General features: G+C 36.0%; 1 protein-coding gene across 9 annotated transcripts in view; it reads left to right on the forward strand.

Annotated features, from left to right (window-relative positions):
• Positions 1-1,382: 1,382 nt before the first annotated feature.
• eya4 (EYA transcriptional coactivator and phosphatase 4) overlaps positions 1,383-18,363 on the forward strand; it is an 80,225-nt gene continuing 63,244 nt past the window's right edge. For all 9 annotated transcript variants that reach the window (XM_066700220.1, XM_066700211.1, XM_066700233.1 and 6 more), the window contains exons 1-2: positions 1,383-1,791; positions 8,923-9,000. In XM_066700220.1, the coding sequence (XP_066556317.1) occupies positions 8,968-9,000 (33 nt within the window). In that variant the 5' untranslated portion in view covers positions 1,383-1,791; positions 8,923-8,967. The remainder of the gene's footprint in view (positions 1,792-8,922; positions 9,001-18,363) is intronic.

Raw genomic sequence — 18,363 nt, forward strand, 5'->3', positions numbered from 1 at the left:
GTTGGGCTTTGTCATCTTTCACAAACTGTTTTTTGCCCAGCAGAAAATAACATTTCTGGTTCAGTGGAATCAGTGGAATAAGAGGCTGATGACCAACGATGATACACTTAGTTGTATGGCTATATACCATTAGGCCCTCGTGCCGTGAATGCATGACTTCTGCCCATTCTTTACCTCCCGCAGCTGACATGTGTTACGTGCATGTGTAACCTCAATGTTATACCTCAATGTTGAAATGCAATGCTAACCAGGCTGTGTTTCAGCAGCTGGAATTTTTGCCAATTGACATGTAAAGCGAACACTTTGCTGCAAATATTCTGTTTTTCTTTTTCTAACCCCAAATTATATCCCGTTTCTCATTCTGTCATTCTGAAATTACATTGTGAAACCAGATATTCACTATTTTCCTGCATGTATTTTTATATATAATTTTGTTGTTATGTTTATTCTTTATTTTATTGTCACTGTCTTTTTAATAATGAGATTTTGTTTGCTATGCTTAATATAATGAGAACACATGTCCTAAAAAGCGATTGGAAAAAAAAGTACCAGTCAACTTTCTTCGAACCAGAACTGTGCACTGATTAATGTACTGGGACATTGTAATGCACCTTACTGCTGTTGAGTAGGCTGAAAGAATGACTACATTAATTACATGACTGAAAAGTTTGAGGTTGGCCTGGAACAACCCCCACTACTTCAAGCTCTCTCAGCAAGCAAACCAGGACTGCAGGGCAAATCTGGAGATGAAGTTTATTTAGGAACAAAGGTAGAAATCAGTTTTATAGGGAGAGGAATGGATGTATGTTGTTAATACTGATCCAATTATCGAACTCATTTGAGGATGTCCTTACCAGATGACCTCCTCTCACTTTTAACTTTTCTTGTATTGATTGTAGAAAAAAAAATGAATAGGATGTTTTATGCTCTGCTTTCAGCTTTTGGACAATGCTGATTTGTAAGCAAACATAGGTCATCTTATTACTTTAATATATAGGTGGGCAGATTATCCTATGTGTTACAACAATGGCAATATCAAATACTAACTGTTATGGTAATTCCATAGTCTTTTCAAATACAGCACATCTTCCATGGTCAGTAATCGTTTTAGTCTTGCAGGGTCATGTTGCTGCATCTTCCATGTATTAGCTCAATGTGTGTGGATATTTCTGTACAGGTAATATTGTTTTGATTGAATTAGAATTAGAACAAAATCATCAGAGCCCGCTCGGCAGGTCATTCATGCTCAACTATTAATAAGAAATTAATTTTGGAATCCCCAGCCCTTCTCTGCTGTATCCCACTTCATGTTTTGAGTTCCTGCCAAGTAGGATCCACATGGCAGCTGCCGCGCATGCGCCTGGGTCTGTGACTGAACTTGCTGCTGCGACAGGGCTTCAGTAATGAACTGAGGGGTGAAATACCGTATTTTGACAAACTTTTATACTGGCGAACTTTTAAGGAGCAGCGACAACATTTGCAAAATACGTATGCGAGCTTGTTTTTATTCTTATTTTTGGTTGTCGTCGTCGTTGTTTTTTTATTTGCTTTTGTATTACTTGAATATTAACGTTATTTAAGTACCGGAGTACCGGAGACATAGCACTTGCTAAATTGACAACATAGTATTCATAATAATAATAATAATAATAATAATAATAATAATAATAATAATAATAATAATAACGAGCAGCTTTGTTGTTGCAAATGCTTTTGGGTACACAAAGTAACGGAGAAAATATATGAAGGAAAGACTGAAATAGCCCGTTTCTCACTGGAGGATCTATACCGGTAGGTACTTGCTTTGCATTGCAACTGCATTGAAATTGATATCGTGTTCATTGTGAAGGGTTGGAAATATGTGCAAATGTGTGCATCTTCATCGGAGTTCAGAGCAAAGCCTGCTGAGAAAGTAAAATGACTGAGACCATGAAACTAGTGTATCTTCAGTTTAAGGGCGAGAGTGAAGTCTGCCGCATCACAAGTACCAGGCAGCGTGTAGGCAGGGCTGTGTGCAGGTACCTGCTTTCGGTGGGTCAGTACCCGGGCAGTGCCAGTTCATCCTGCAGTTGTGTATTATTTTTGATTAATATTATTTGACCTCATACATGCATGCATGCATACATACATACATAATAATTAATATTCACTTTTTAAATTATTATTGTTGTTTTTATTTTGTCTACACTACAGAACAGAATAGCATGCACACGCAGCATATACTGGAAGTGTCAGTACTAGGCAATATGAATTGTGTCCTGCACATCTCAGCACAGGCGTGTGTTTGTTTGTTTGGGTGGGTTTTACATTAAAATGGGAGGCTTGTTTGGAGTCTCACCCACATCCACGTGTAGTTTGTGTTTATATTTGATATGTTAGGAGGAAACCAGATTCTTTCCCTGACACTAAGATCCCTCCGTTCAACCCCAATGGGCTCTTGGCTATTAGCCTGTCTTTCTTGCTGTCATTACAGACACTTCGAAAATCTGATACCTAAGAAAACATACAGGTTGGATTTCACATTAAGGACTCAAAGTTAACAGTTTATTTCTTCACAACACTCCGGGTTTTGAGGGAAGCCACACGGCGATATTGTGTCAAGTCGCGAAACTCGCAGACACACACATTGTCGCAGTACTACAATACCATAACATGTTTGTATACTAAACTAATCATATTTGTACAGCATTCACCAAACTACTGGATATACAGTAACTACTAACTAGAGTAACCATTTTTAAATATATAAATAATTTTGATGTCCTAAACGTCTAAATGCGTTTAATATAAAAGTTGTATTGCTGTATTTGATCTCCTTGTGACGTATGTGGCGCTTTGTATGCAATAAAAAATAAAACATAAAGTGATGAGAGCTTCCATCACACTGTGAGTTTGTAGTTTTGCTAGTTAGTGGTTCATGAACTTAAATCTAACATTAATTTTATATTTACAAACCCATCAGTTAACGAATTACTTTCAATAATACAAATACAAAAAACTATGAAACCAAAATACAATCAAAAGAAAGCTGCATATTAAAATGCACTTATACAATGCATTTCCTGAACGCAGTTAATTGGACACATCAGTATATGAGTGTTTTGTGTAGTGCTGAGAAAGCTGAGAAACATGTTTCCTAACCTATAGTAAATATTCTGCGCAGAGTTGTTAAATAAAACATAAATAATGTGTGTGTGTGTGTATGTGTGTGTGTGTATGTATATACATGTAAAGGTGCTATTTAGTTATTATTTGGCAAGTTGTAATAGTTTGATTCTATTGTATGTTTATTTATTTCATATTTGATTCATACATTACTTGTATTTGGGAGAAAACAAAATCCACGTGATGTATTCCATTCCATTCAGTTTGAAGTTATTTTTTAAATAGTAAACATGTAGAACAAGTATTAATGCTATTAATAATATATACGTGCATTTCATTTAGGAAACGTACTTCACTAAGAAGAGAGAGTTAGCCTAGATTGTGAATATTTATTTTACTGAGATAGCAAATGAGTGTATTAAAAAAGTGCTGTTCTTAGAGTTTCAAGAATAGAATGTATTTATTTTGCATAGTTCTAGCAGCTGTTCTCATTTCATAGGCTGCTAGAGTACTTAAACTCTAAGTTTAGGTTTTGCAATGGTAGTAAATGCTTGAAATGTTTTGATGGCAATAGTAATAAAGTATAGGAGCTTGTTTACAATGAAGAGTGTTATTTTGGAAATTATTTTAGCATATAATTAGTCTGCTGTCATGGGCAAATGTGTTAGGAAAATTGAAAGTGATAGAAAGTAAAAAAAAGAAAAGGTTTTGTTTGGTTTGCATTCCAAGAAGAAGAAGATATTCTTGATGAAAAAAAATAGTTACTCAGCCTCTATATTGGAATTAATGTAAAAAGACATTCAGTTTTTGGCAAGGTTTACAACACTGCCTCTAGTTTTATATGTGGTTACTATTGGAGTAAGTGCCAGTAAGACTAATTTCTCTGACAGTAACCTCCCTTTGCTTCCACTGGTGGTAATATTAATTGGAGATTAAAACAATGTTGATGTTGGTAATTCTCATGGTTATTTACCACAACCCTAGTAATTAATTTTTGAACACATATCAATAGCAAATAAATAAATAAATACATAAATAAATACACATTTATGAGATGTAGGCTACCTAATGAATGCAAGTTACAGCATCATAGATGTCCATTGAGACAAATAATGAAACCAGTACTTAAAAATAGTCGTGAAGTATTAATTGTTAAAATACATTAATCTTCTTCTGTGTATTATTATTAGTAGTAGTATAAATAATAATAATGAGGAGGAGGAGGAGGAGGAGAAGACGAAAATGAAGAAGACAAATAAGAAGAATTCCTATACAGTGAATATCCTGTGAATAGGTTACAGACTACTTGGGATAATCTATTAATCATGTCTGATTTCCTAAGTCTGATTTTAATAATATGTATTCTGGAGATCTTCTCTAGAATACAGAAACAATACAATACACCAAACAAACAACAAACAAAAAGCATAGTATGATTATAATTTGCTTTGCAGTACAGATTTATGTTTTTTACAGCTACATTCATAATGTTGGTTTAATGATCAAGATATAATTTAACCCAAATTCAGACTTAAATGATGTGTGCATGCATTCTCTATATGCATTTAAGACTTTCTGAACTGTTTGGGGAAATAGTATGATTCCTAGTTCACACATTTAGCATTAGTAGCCTACATACATTCAATTAAGAGTTATTCAGAGATGTATGCTGAGATCTTGAGCTTTCCAAGTTTATTGATTGACACCTTTATGTATGTTTACCATGGTAAACTTACAATAAGAATTTGTCACTTTTTACATTGTTTTAATATGGTTGTTCCATAGTTGTAATGCGATTTCCTGTGGTTTTAACATGCCTTTAGTACACTCTACCATGAACAAACTACACAGTAAACATGCCATAAATATTTATCATGGTATACCATGGTATGCCCATAGTCTCATGTAATAACGCACAGTGAAGGCATGTTGAATTGAACCCTTAGATTTCACTGTAAATCTGAAAAAAACACAGTAAAACATAAATAAAAAAGATGCAAAATTCCTATAGTAATTATACCAAGGGATCTGAATGCTCAAATTATGAGTTTTAACATATAATATGCTATACATATTATATATACTATATAAGACTATTATATATACAATTTGTTTTGTTCATTCAAAGCATCTAAGAGGGACATTTGTAGATCGCAAATAGGGATGTATCAACTTGCTTGACCATAACTAGCTGTTTTGTCATTGACTCATTGCATATCCTGTACCCCCCAGTTCCCACCTCCCCATTCTTGTTGGTGCAGCCCCTTGGCTGTGGGGAAGATCTGGTGATTAATGTTCTTTTGGAATTGGTAAAAGAAAATCACAATCATAAAGCTTCTGCTTGCTGTGTCAAGCTTTATTTTTTCCATAAATGTCAAGGTTTTGTTTCTGTTGGTTACCAAACACCAAGGCCTCTCTACTGCTCCTGCTACTGCTAGTGGGAGAATCCTAACAGTGGATTTCTTATGCTGTATATACAGTGAGGGAAAAAAGTATTTGATCCCCTGCTGATTTTGTACGTTTGCCCACTGACAAAGAAATGATCAGTCTATAATTTTAATGGTAGGTGTATTTTAACAGTGAGAGACAGAATAACAACAAAAAAATCCATGTTAATGAGTGAAATAAGTATTTGATCCCCTATCAATCAGCAAGATTTCTGGCTCCCAGGTGTCTTTTATACAGGTAACGAGCTGAGATTAGGAGCACTCTCTTAAAGGTAGTGCTCCTAATCTCAGCTCGTTACCTGTATAAAAGACACCTGTCCACAGAAGCAATCAAACAATCAGATTCCAAACTCTCCACCATGGCCAAGACCAAAGAGCTGTCCAAGGATGTCAGGGACAAGATTGTGGACCTACACAAGGCTGGAATGGGCTACAAGACCATCGCCAAGCAGCTTGGTGAGAAGGTGACAACAGTTGGTGCGATTATTCGCAAATGGAAGAAACACAAAATAACTGTCAGTCTCCCTCGGTCTGGGGCTCCATGCAAGATCTCACCTCGTGGAGTTTCAATGATCATGAGAACAGTGAGGAATCAGCCCAGAACTACACGGGAGGATCTTGTTAATGATCTCAAGGCAGCTGAGACCATAGTCACCAAGAAAACAATTGGTAACACACTACGCCGTGAAGGACTGAAATCCTGCAGCGCCTGCAAGGTCCCCCAGCTCAAGAAAGCACATGTACAGGCCCATCTGAAGTTTGCCAATGAACATCTGAATGATTCAGAGTAGAACTGTGTGAAAGTGTTGTGGTCAGATGAGACCAAAATCGAGCTCTTTGGCATCAACTCAACTCACCGTGTTTGGAGGAGGAGGAATGACCCCAAGAACACCATCCCCACCGTCAAACATGGAGGTGGAAACATTATGCTTTGGGGGTGTTTTTCTGCTAAGGGGACAGGACAACTGCACCGCATCAAAGGGACGATGGACGGGGCCATGTACCGTCAAATTCATATAGGGCACCATGATAAACCATGCTGTACTATAGTAAACATGCCTGAGGAACATGTATTGTGGTATATCATGGTATTCCTATGGTCCAGTGTAGTAAAGCCCAATGAAGACATGTTGAAGTCAAAGGAAGATGGTGTAAAACATTGGTAAAACTGCAGCAAAACTCACATACAGTGGGGGAAAAAAGTATTTGATCCGCTGCTGATCTTGTACGTTTGCCCACTGACAAAGAAATGATCAGTCTATAATTTTAATGGTAGGTGTATTTTAACAGTGAGAGACAGAATAACAACAAAAAAATCCAGAAAAACGCATTTCAAAAAAGTTATAAATTGATTTGCATGTTAATGAGGGAAATAAGTATTTGACCCCTTCGACTTAGTACTTGGTGGCAAAACCCTTGTTGGCAATCACAGAGGTCAGACGTTTCTTGTAGTTGGCCACCAGGTTTGCACACATCTCAGGAGGGATTTTGTCCCACTCCTCTTTGCAGATCTTCTCCAAGTCATTAAGGTTTCAAGGCTGACGTTTGGCAACTCGAACCTTCAGCTCCCTCCGCAGATTTTCTATGGGATTAAGGTCTGGAGACTGGCTAGGCCACTCCAGGAGCTTAATGTGCTTCTTCTTGAGCCACTCCTTTGTTGCCTTGGCTGTGTGTTTTGGGTCATTGTCATGCTGGAATACCCATCCACGACCCATTTTCAATGCCCTGGCTGAGGGAAGGAGGTTTTCACCCAAGATTTGACGGTACATGGCCCCGTCCATCGTCCCTTTGATGCGGTGCAGTTGTCCTGTCCCCTTAGCAGAAAAACACCCCCAAAGCATCATGTTTCCACCTCCATGTTTGACGGTGGGGATGGTGTTCTTGGGGTCATTCCTCCTCCTCCAAACACGGCGAGTTGAGTTGATGCCAAAGAGCTCGATTTTGGTCTCATCTGACCACAACACTTTGACCCAGTTCTCCTCTGAATCATTCAGATGTTCATTGGCAAACTTCAGACGGGCCTGTACATGCGTGTTCTTGAGCAGGGGGACCTTGTGGGCACTGCAGGATTTCAGTCCATCAAGGCATAGTGTGTTACCAATTGTTTTCTTGGTGACTATGGTCCCAGCTGCCCTGAGATCATTATCAAGATCCTCCCGTGTAGTTCTGGGCTGATTCCTCACTGTTCTCATGATCATTGAAACTCCACGAGGTGAGATCTTGCATGGAGCCCCAGACCGAGGGAGACTGATTTATTTTGTGTTTCTTCCATTTGCGAATAATCACACCAACTGTTATCACCTTCTCACCAAGCTGCTTGGCGATGGTCTTGTAGCCCATTCCAGCCTTGTGTAGGTCTACAATCTTGTCTCTGACATCCTTGGACAGCTCTTTGGTCTTGGCCATGGTGGAGAGTTTGGAATCTGATTGATTGATTGCTTCTGTGGACAGGTGTCTTTTATACAGGTAACGAGCTGAGATTAGGAGCACTCCCTTTAAGAGAGTGCTCCTAATCTCAGCTCGTTACCTGTATAAAAGACACCTGGGAGCCAGAAATCTTGCTGATTGATAGGGGATCAAATACTTATTTCACTCATTAACATGCAAATCAATTTTAAATGCATTTTACTGGATTTTGTTGTTGTTTTTCTGTCTCTCACTGTTAAAATACACCTACCATTGAAATTATAGACTGATCCTTTCTTTGTCAGTGGGCAAACGTACAAAATCAGCAGGGGATCAAATACATTTTTCCCTCACTGTAGGATTAATTTGACTGTTTAGAGAAAAATCTAAGTTACCATAAAGCAATTTATATTCACAACTTATTTTTTACTTTCATCTCTAAATATATTTAATTTGCAGCTGATACATGTGTACATGTATCAGGCATAGTTTGTCTCCATATTCATACTTGTCAGCCTCCACTCTGTACCGGGTACAGCACTGTAATGAGCTAATTAGAAGTCATAAGAAACACTGCATGTTGATAATATTGCACATTCTCAAAGCAGGCAGCATGCATTGCCTGTTTCACATAATCCTGAAAGAGTGTACCCTGGCCTCAGAGAAAAACTATGCACAGGTAACTGAATAACCTTTTTTTTTATTTTTCTTGAGTTTTCTTGGCTTCAAATTAAACATGTTGAAAGTGTTTCTTGTGGTTCTTGTCTAAGTTGTTATTTATATTAACCTGTTGTGCATAATGTTGTTTATACAGTTGTTTTTAAAAACGTGTGTGTAAGGTGGAAACTTGTTAAGCAATGCTGATATTGTTTGTGAAATTAAAATAACAATGTTAAACATTCCACGGAAGCACCATCTATGTCTTGCCCAGCTGTTGATGGGAATTATCTTTGCATTGTTGTAGATATTTGAGTGGATCACAATCGAAGCCATTAGCATCAGAAGCCCCATGGAAAGCTCACAAGATCTCAATGAACAATCGGTGAGTAAAAACTCTATTTGTTTTCTGTGTTAATTATCACTGTGTATCCAATTCGCAAATCACATGAAATAAAAATGTACTGTTCCAAACTGAGATTTGTAAAATCAAATTCATTATATATACATTTTATATATTATTAACACACCTTTGGAACCTTAATCAAGTTCTATGCCTCATGCAGTTTGAAATGGAATTATTAATACATACAATTGAACAGGATGCAGTCAAGAAAACATGGGGGTATTTTAAACTGAGTGCATAGATTATAAAATACACTTGCTCTAGTAATTAAATGTGGAAAAGCAATGTTTTGATATTTAATAGTTTGTGGAAAAGCAATGTTTTGGTGTTGTACTTCGTGTTGTAGTCCGAAATTCAACAGAATGAACTTCGTTGCAAAATATTTGAAATACCTAAATTCACTTGTACAATTTAATGTGATAAATTTCAATTAAACACAATGTTTCTGCTTACCTAATGTAATCTATGGGAAATGGGTGCATTGAAGCATGACTTTAAGAGCTATTTAAATGCAAAATATCACACCAAGAAAGCATCACTTCTTGCTGATACTATACAGGAGAAAACAGTAGAAAACATGGTCGAGAATGGACTCTAACAGCACTGTAGTCTTTGTTTTGGTCTGAAGGCCACCCACGCTTCAAAGTGTTTTGTGGGCAAAGTCGGTGTAACAGTGGCCATAATATGAAGCAGATGTGGTTTGAAAAGCTTTTGCACAGTAGCCACATGGCAATGTCAGGGTTTACAGGGACATTTTTATACATTTCCCTGTGTTTTATTTATATTTTTCATGTTTAATAATTATTTTGTAGTAAAGTGAAGTTGATGTATTTTCTCCAAATGGAACCTGTAGTAATTTCTTAGGTGAAATTGTTGCCCTCAATAAATGCTGAGATTGTGATACTGAAAGTAACAATAACAATAATATTTTTAGACAGACTATGAATACAAATAATGTAATTTTCCTTTTATTGTAGGGGCCTTCTAGTCTTAATAGTATATTACTTGGGATTCTTATTTTCTCCTGTTAACCAAACTCCTCATGTGTTTGCAGATATAAATTTGAGAACCCACTCTTTCAACATATTTAATGCATTTGTGTGTCTGAAAACTATTATAAAGAATCAAACAAATATTAGTTTTTTTACCTAAAGCCCTTTTGTGTTGTATTACAATATTAAATATATTAGACAAATAATAATAATAATAATAATAATAATAATAATAATAATACAGTAGTAGGTGTTTGCTTTCAATGAAGGTCTTAATCACCAAAAGTATATTTGCAGCCATAAGAATTAGGCTCTTACTGTGATCATGTGATGCTTGTTTTGAAAAGAATAAAGCAGTGGCCTGAATATTTGCTAGTTTACAGACACCCCAGTATTATAGACCCATTTTTGTTTGTTTAAAGATCAGCCTGTATTGTTAAGAAAATAATTTGGCTGCTAACTCACTAGTTTCGAGTTTCAAAGACATTCGCGAAGAACAGGTGTAATTTCATCCCGGAGCCATGTTTTATATAACGGCATAGATTTTTAGTCTTAGTCATGCCAACCTAGAAAGTAACAATGGTCTTAAGTAGGGCAAGGACTATTAAATATGTTGTTTTTAATGCTGTTAAGATGTAATAAGATATGAGTGCAAGCTGCTTCTGGCTTGGCTAAATATTTTAATTCTGTGGCCTGAATGTAAACACGGTAAGTGCAGTGGACACATTTGTGCACATTTGTTTATTTTTTCAGTTCAATCATTAGATACATATGCACATATCTGTCCTTTGTAACATGATAAAGTAAGCATTGTAAATCCCGAAAACCTTGAGGAAAGGGTTTAATTGATTGAGTCCGTTTTATATGTATGTGTATGGTCAAAATTGATTTGTGTTTTATTTTTACCTATTGAATTTATGGAAAGTGTTTTTTAATTTATATGTATATTCCAAGTTATTAAATTATTACTTTCAGCTACTGTACAGCTTTGTAAACAGGGTAAACTGTTTTATATAGTTGCTCTGATCACAGAAACGTCTTGTAAGTTAGCTGGTCGTATGGATAAAGAATTGTGCCTGTTTTTCAGTGGTTTATTTTTGTTATTGTTACTTGACTTGTCCTAGTAGTTCATTAAAATAAATGCTGAGAAAGTTGTACCTGATGCTAATGACGATTTATTGATGTTGTTTACTTTTTTGTTACAATTTATATGTACAATTGAGCCTTTTCACGTATGATGAGACAGACACTTCTCATACAGCACAGTGCACACAGCACTGCAAAGTGCAGCTTCACATAGACAGAATGGTGTACTATAGAGTGGAGGCACACAGCTTCGTGTTTTACGAAGAGCCGGAAAGAATTATAAAGGTGAAAGCAAATAAAACTCTGCAAATGATGGTGACAAGTGATGGTAAATTTAGCTTTGATATGAGGAACTTAAAATAAGTATACAGCAGTTTGAGGAAGATCAAAGACACCAATCCTTTGCGCTTTACATTTTACAACATGGAAAATTCTTATAAGATCTTTGTTTACAGTAATTTTATTGTTTTGTATTTTTCACATTTGGACTACACATGTTGTATCTGTGTCTGTTGTAATGTAAGCTCCAGCCTATTTAAGGCTATGGGCCTGTCTGGATTTGTGACCCATATTGAAACCTACCTGTTGTAACTCAAGATTTTGGTTAGTTTTGAAATAACCAATTATTTGATAATTATGTTTAAAAAAAATGCAATTAACAACATTACTTTTTTCTTATATATCAGCAAATGAGTGAATTATTGACTTATTGTGGATGATAGGAATACTTGTTTAACTGATGGTGTGAGGATTATTGTTTAATTTCTAGACTTTCAGCGTTCATCAATCTAAAATTTTTAGAAGACTTTTAAAATATATTCCAGCTGCATTTTGTTAAAAAACTATTGTGTTTTAACTGTGAAGATAGTAATTATAAGCATTTTTGTATTCCTTTAACAATTATGTTGTATCAGTTTGCGTATATAAACTATAAACTGCTGCAATTGTGTAGGTTCGTGATGCTAATGGAAGATTAAAATATCCCAAGCAAATAAATATTTTGAAATACTTAAAAATAGTTTAAAGGATTATTAAGGGTTATATTAATAGAAGACAGCATGGTTCTAATGAGGCTACTCACATCATTCTGAACAGAGATAAATAATAACAAACCTCTTGTACTGCACAAGTAATGATATTTCCAAGTTTCATTCTTTGCATCACAAATGCAATAATGTTTCCTTGCATAGTTCACAAACACTCACCTGAGCACTTGTCTCTTACACTTTCTGTTTCTAGTGCTCATGATCTGACTCCACATTATAATGACTCTTTTTTGTTATATGTAAAGCAGCTGCAGTACAGCTGTAAATTGGATATCAATTACAGACTTTTTAAATCTTTATAATCACTGCTTTTCCAACTCACGCGGATTATAACCACAAACATTAACAATATAAAAAATAAAATCCTTATCTATGTATTTTAAAGTGCTTTTTGAAATCTGCACAGTATGTCTGAAAACCATACCTTATTACTGTCCATGTAACAACAGCAGCACATGTTTAAGATGCTTTATCAGTAATGTATTGATATATATTGTATCTATTCCATCTCATCTTAAATCTCCTTCCTCATGTTATGTAATTATCATAATCACCATCAGCCTATATTGATCCACTGCTGAATGAAGGCCTACCCAACATGTTTCCACTTGCTTCAATCTACAGGTTCTACTTTCCATGTCACGCCTGCAACATTTATGATTTCATCTTCCCATCTTCTACATGGTCGTCTTTTTTCATCTCTTGGTATCCATTCAATATATTCCTTTGTCCATCTGTTCTTCTTGCGGGGTGTCCAGCTCATTGCCATTCTAACATTTTCGCTCTTTCAGTTATATTTTGGTTTGTTCTCGGATCCATTCATTTATTTTTCTATCGCTTCTTGTTATTCCATGCTTCTTTGTGTCGTCCACAGTTTCTGTAACATTTTTGCATTAACTGACCAGGTTTCACAGCCATAAGTAAGCATGTATACAGTGATCAAATACTTTTCTCTTCAGGCAAGTGGGTAGATTTCAGCAGTGTGCTTTCTTTCAAATGCACTCCATCCCATTTTATTCTTCCTTTGATTTCTGCAATGATTTGTTGTCCTGTCCTGTCATGATTTGATTTTACTCAGGTTTAATTTGTGTCCAGTTTTCTTGCTTGCATCTGAGAGTTATTGAAATTGAAGCTGCAGGTATTGAGGTATTTTTGCGAATATGGAAATAGTAAATTGTTCAGACACTTAGACCATGGTACAAATATATACATATCAAAATACACAGGACATGAAACTCCATCTATCACAGTCCATCACATGTTCCACATGACTACCTTCTTAGAAATCACATTCATAGGTATGATTTCTATATGATAAAATCAAATATGAAGGAAATATATATTCATTATATCTATGTTGAGACAATGAGTAACTCTTGTCAATCAACCACTCAATCAATCAGCAATCAATGTTTTCCTTATTTCTTCTATAGGTTTTTGCAAAATGTGCACATTAACCTGTGCATAGTAACAGATTGTGCACATTGGCAGATTCACTCCCTACCCCTCGTGCGAGGATTCAATGTGAACTCAAACACACACATTTTAATGAAACAGCATGATCGAATCCCTATCCAACCCCTGGCACCTACCCCCCACCCATAAAAAAAAAAAAAAAAAATATATATATATATATATATATATATATATATATATTTATTTTGGTTTGATAATATGTAGGAAAGTACATGCAATACGCACTAGTTCAATAATAATGCACCTCAAAAGAAACGAGGCATTTGTATGCATTGATACCTGATACACACCCTCACTGCCCATGAGTAAAGGTTCAAGAAGTGATCACTCAGGCCCTCCTACCTGTAAACTGAGAGTACAGATGAAACTCAGTAAGACTACACTTGGGCTGTCACAGTGAGGGCACTAGTCTAAGACAATTCCTTTTCTGCTCGTTTCCCTTTCAAGAAACCAGTTCAAACCTTTTTCTGTACTCATGAGCTCATATTATAGATTTGATTCTTCTACGTTTAGTGACGATAGAACTGGTCTGTGTATCTGGAAGCTTGCTGTTCAGATTTCAGCCATCAGCAACTGCAAGCATGTTTTTCTTCAGAGGGAGAATTTATTTTCTCATTCTGTTTGTCAAATCACATCTTTTCTTTGTTAGTGTTGCAGACTCAGAAAAAAAAATGCTAGAATGCTGCCAAATACACCAGCCTCTCTGGGGCAATACAAGCTACACTGGCAGTGGAGCCAGGGAGGGCTGCTGTTTGAAGTTCCCAGTGTTTTGACTAATCCAGGGAAGGTGGATGGAGTGAAAAGAGGGAGGAGGGGGAGGTGTTCAATGACCTGGGGGGACTGTGCAATGTTTTAATGTAAAGAAAAGGGGGAAGAAAAAAAACATTAGCTTTTCCTTTGGTCCTGGAATGCACCCAGAGCTCCACATTGAGTGTCGCAGGACTCTCTGCCAGGACCACAGACTGAGACATGCAGGAAGGTTTTAAGTTGCACACTGGCCCAAAACTAAATATAAGAAGGCCCAGACTGATTACTAATTTTGTGTTAAATCATAAACAGTTTCTAATACTGCCACACAAAATCTGCATATTAACTGTGCTGCTTATCTTTTGTAAACAGAAAAGTTCTGAAACGAATAATACACAGGCTTTGTTTGTATGTGTGGGCTATGATTTTGAATGCATTTATTTATTTTCAGTTTGATTCACACATTTAGATTGGCATCATCCTCTCAAAGTACTGCGTGATGTTTTTGATGATTTCAGTTTTACATTCAAGACGAGTTTCAGTGGTAATTAGATATGTTTTACTACTGACAATAAAGTATACAACTTTTACAGTTAGTGTAACTCTATAATTAAACTTGAAATCCTTAAAAGAAAATATTTTTTTTGAAATATTACACTCAAGCAGCCCATTGTTTGTAGTTTTCCTATTCCGAGTATTCAAAATACAAAGTATTGCGACAGCAGTACATCATAATAACTGTGGTGAAAATGTGTACCACATTGATATTTATGGAAAGAAGCTGAAATATTGTTAGTATCTGTAAAGTCCAAGGAGACGTGCTGCCGTCTCCTAATGCACTGCTTTTATCTTTCTAACTGTCAATATGTCAGTGGCTGCTGCTGTCATCTGTCTAGGTGCCTGTCTTTATCTAATCCTCTGCATCACTTTGACATGCACATCTAAGGAATTGAAACAGGACCGTTAAAAGGTACAATGTGATAAGTTGGGATCTTGTATCCATCAGCTTGACTTTGTTTTTCTAAATATGTAATGGAAAAGCCATTGTTTCCTCTTTATGTGTGTGTGTGTGGGGGGGGGGGAGTATATGTGTTATACAAAGCATTATAACAACCAGATGTGTCTTTCCCTGCAATTGTAACACCCAAATAACATAATGCAGAGAACAAATATATTTGATTATGTTGTAGCTTCAAGAATTGTATTTCCTTTTCAGCTATGCAGTATAAAGACCACTTCCAAAGACTTCCATTGTCCTGTCCCTGTTTATGTTGCCACTGGGTTCAGAGTACACCATTGACATTCACACTATCTGTTTGCAGTGACATTGTGCCCACCAAGTGCCAGCCATGCATTCTTTTAATGCACCTGCATGGTGTGGTATGCATTAAGGTTACAAGTAATGGATAAACCTCTGTAATGTATTTACAGCAACAGTGGTCAATTCAATACTTGGTAAAACAAAGGACTGAAGCTCACTGACAAGTGGAGTGGATGGCATTGTGTCAGCTGAACAAGTGTTATACGATTACCAAAGGACCAGCAGGGAAACTTTTATCTTGAAACTGCTAAATCAATTTATAGAAAAGGCGTAGGATTTAAATACACAGACAGGAAATGGCAACAGAGATCACTGTAACTTTTTTGTTCTGTTTTTGCAATATTCTCTGTCTAAGTATGTAGGACATACAGCATGCTTGCCAGATATTCACATTATTATTTGACTTTGCTGCAATATTATCTCTCCTAGCAGAAAATGAGCTCAGTGTTATCATGGCTTGGGGTGCTTTAACTAGGATATGTCTGGCAGTTTGACTATACACATGTTGTTTTGTTTTTTTAATAACTGTTGTTATTATGCAGTTTATTAGAATATGGGCCAGAGGAGCAATCCTAATAATCAAAGCCCATAATTATGATCTATATTTCAGGACTGTAACGTGTACTTAACTGCCTCCAATCCCAAAATGCTGTTAGTAGAATCAGGTTTTGTCTATTCAGATTTCTCATAAATTTTACTTTTTATTCTGGTGAGGAAAATGTGTTACAGATAGTATCACGGTTTACTTATCCTGGCCACGGTAATTGTAATCGGAACTGGGAATGAGAAACTGGCCTTCCCTCGTGAGGTACAAGGAGGAGATTTATTTTAGTCTGGCATACCTCATCACTCCACAGTGATTTGTACAGAGCCGACAGTGAGGCAGAACTGCGCTGGGATTAAATCAAAAGTTCGACCCACCCGCTAATAGAAAACTTTAAACCTGTATATACCAGTGACGGCTTTTTTTTTTTAGAAGTTGCCTCTTTCTTCTATTGATAAATGTAACCGCTATGAAGTACAGATTTATAGTTTGCTATCAGCAGATGGGTCAATGTTTTGATTTATTCAGGCAACAATAGTTGAGGATACACCTCTGTGTCCTGTCTTGTTTGCTCAGTTGCAAATATAATAAGAGAGGTGAAGGTGGAATTTGTTATCCCATATTTGGGTTTAAATAAAGGATAGTCTGAGGTAGACCCAACATTGGAATTCCCATAAGGACTGCATGAAGAAAATGCTTTTAAAAGCTTAAGTATTTCAATCATGCCCACACAATTCAGGGTTATGAAAATGAGAGATCAATTTGATTTTAGTAAACTAATGAGGAAAACCAGAACCAAAATTAGGCAAAGATGTTGAATTCAACAAAGCTTTAATTTCACAAGGGAGAAGAAGGAAATGAGCGAGATTCAATAAAAGCTGCATTTGTATTATGCCAACTATAATTTATATACAGATATAATGGACAATTTATTTAATAAAGGATTTATTTTTATCCTCTGAAGGAATAGGTTCTGACCATTATTCAGTTAATGGCAGGTTTGATTTAAGTAATTTTGTTAAAATGTATTTAATTTGTTTGTGAACTCTCAAAAGGCGTAAATTGCTTTTTGTTGTACTATATTCAATTATGGTGCAGTTTACTTTCAAAGAGCCAGACTAAATGTTTACTGTAATCAGGTTATTACACAGCGATTGCATTTGATGGAGAGCCGGTTAGGTTTTTCTATGGAGTTTTAATTTGAAAAGCCTCACTATATTTTAGGAAATGGTTCTCTGTATTTCTTTAACCACCCATTGCTTACTTGGCAACAGGAAGGAGCCCTGTGCTAATGTGATTGTTGGTAATGGTGGTTCATGTGAGTTGGCCATGATTGATAGGTAAGCGAAACTAACCTGACAACTTTCTGTGGCATGTACAGTACTGGTGTCCCTGTGTTGATGAGGGTGGAACCTGAATACCATTACTGAGTTAATCAGTGAACAAAACTCTTGGCATTTGTTGTAAAAGGTTGGGTCCCTAGTGGCAGTATCATGGCAATAATTTGCACATTTTAGTTGTGTGGAAACATAATCCTTTTTCTACAGACTAATTAGTTCTATTGGTATGATTTAAAAAATAAAAACATTTATACAGGATCACAAATCAGTTTGACATGATAACATTTTAATAAGACATGCACACAACTATGTGAGAGGAAAAAATATGTTTTGCTTGCAATTTACAGAGCAGTTCTATTTGTATCAAATTGTATGCTTTAAATGATGTATATATATATATACAATGATATACAGTTAAACTATAACTAAAACTTGATTTAACAAAATAAAATGCAGTCGTGCATTCAATGCTTTTTCATCATAAATAAATACAAATGTGAAATGTAGTGCTATCCTTAGTATGTGTATCAATGTAAAAAATAATTTGACATTTCTTACTATACAATGTTCACATTCATATTAGGCATTCAGTATTTTGTTGATCCTTATCAGGCTTCGACAATATAGAGAACCTGCCTCCAGTAGTTTAGTTCAGGTGATACTTAGGACATATTTTTTGACCACACTTTCAAGGTCATTCCGTTTGCACAGCTTAAACCTTTTAACTACTTTATTAAGTTTGTACCCTTGGATTGAGATCTGTAGATTGTGGCAGCAGAAACTAGAACCT

The sequence above is a fragment of the Amia ocellicauda genome, chromosome 1 (assembly GCF_036373705.1).
Source record: "Amia ocellicauda isolate fAmiCal2 chromosome 1, fAmiCal2.hap1, whole genome shotgun sequence".
Classification (NCBI taxonomy): Eukaryota; Metazoa; Chordata; class Actinopteri; order Amiiformes; family Amiidae; genus Amia; species Amia ocellicauda.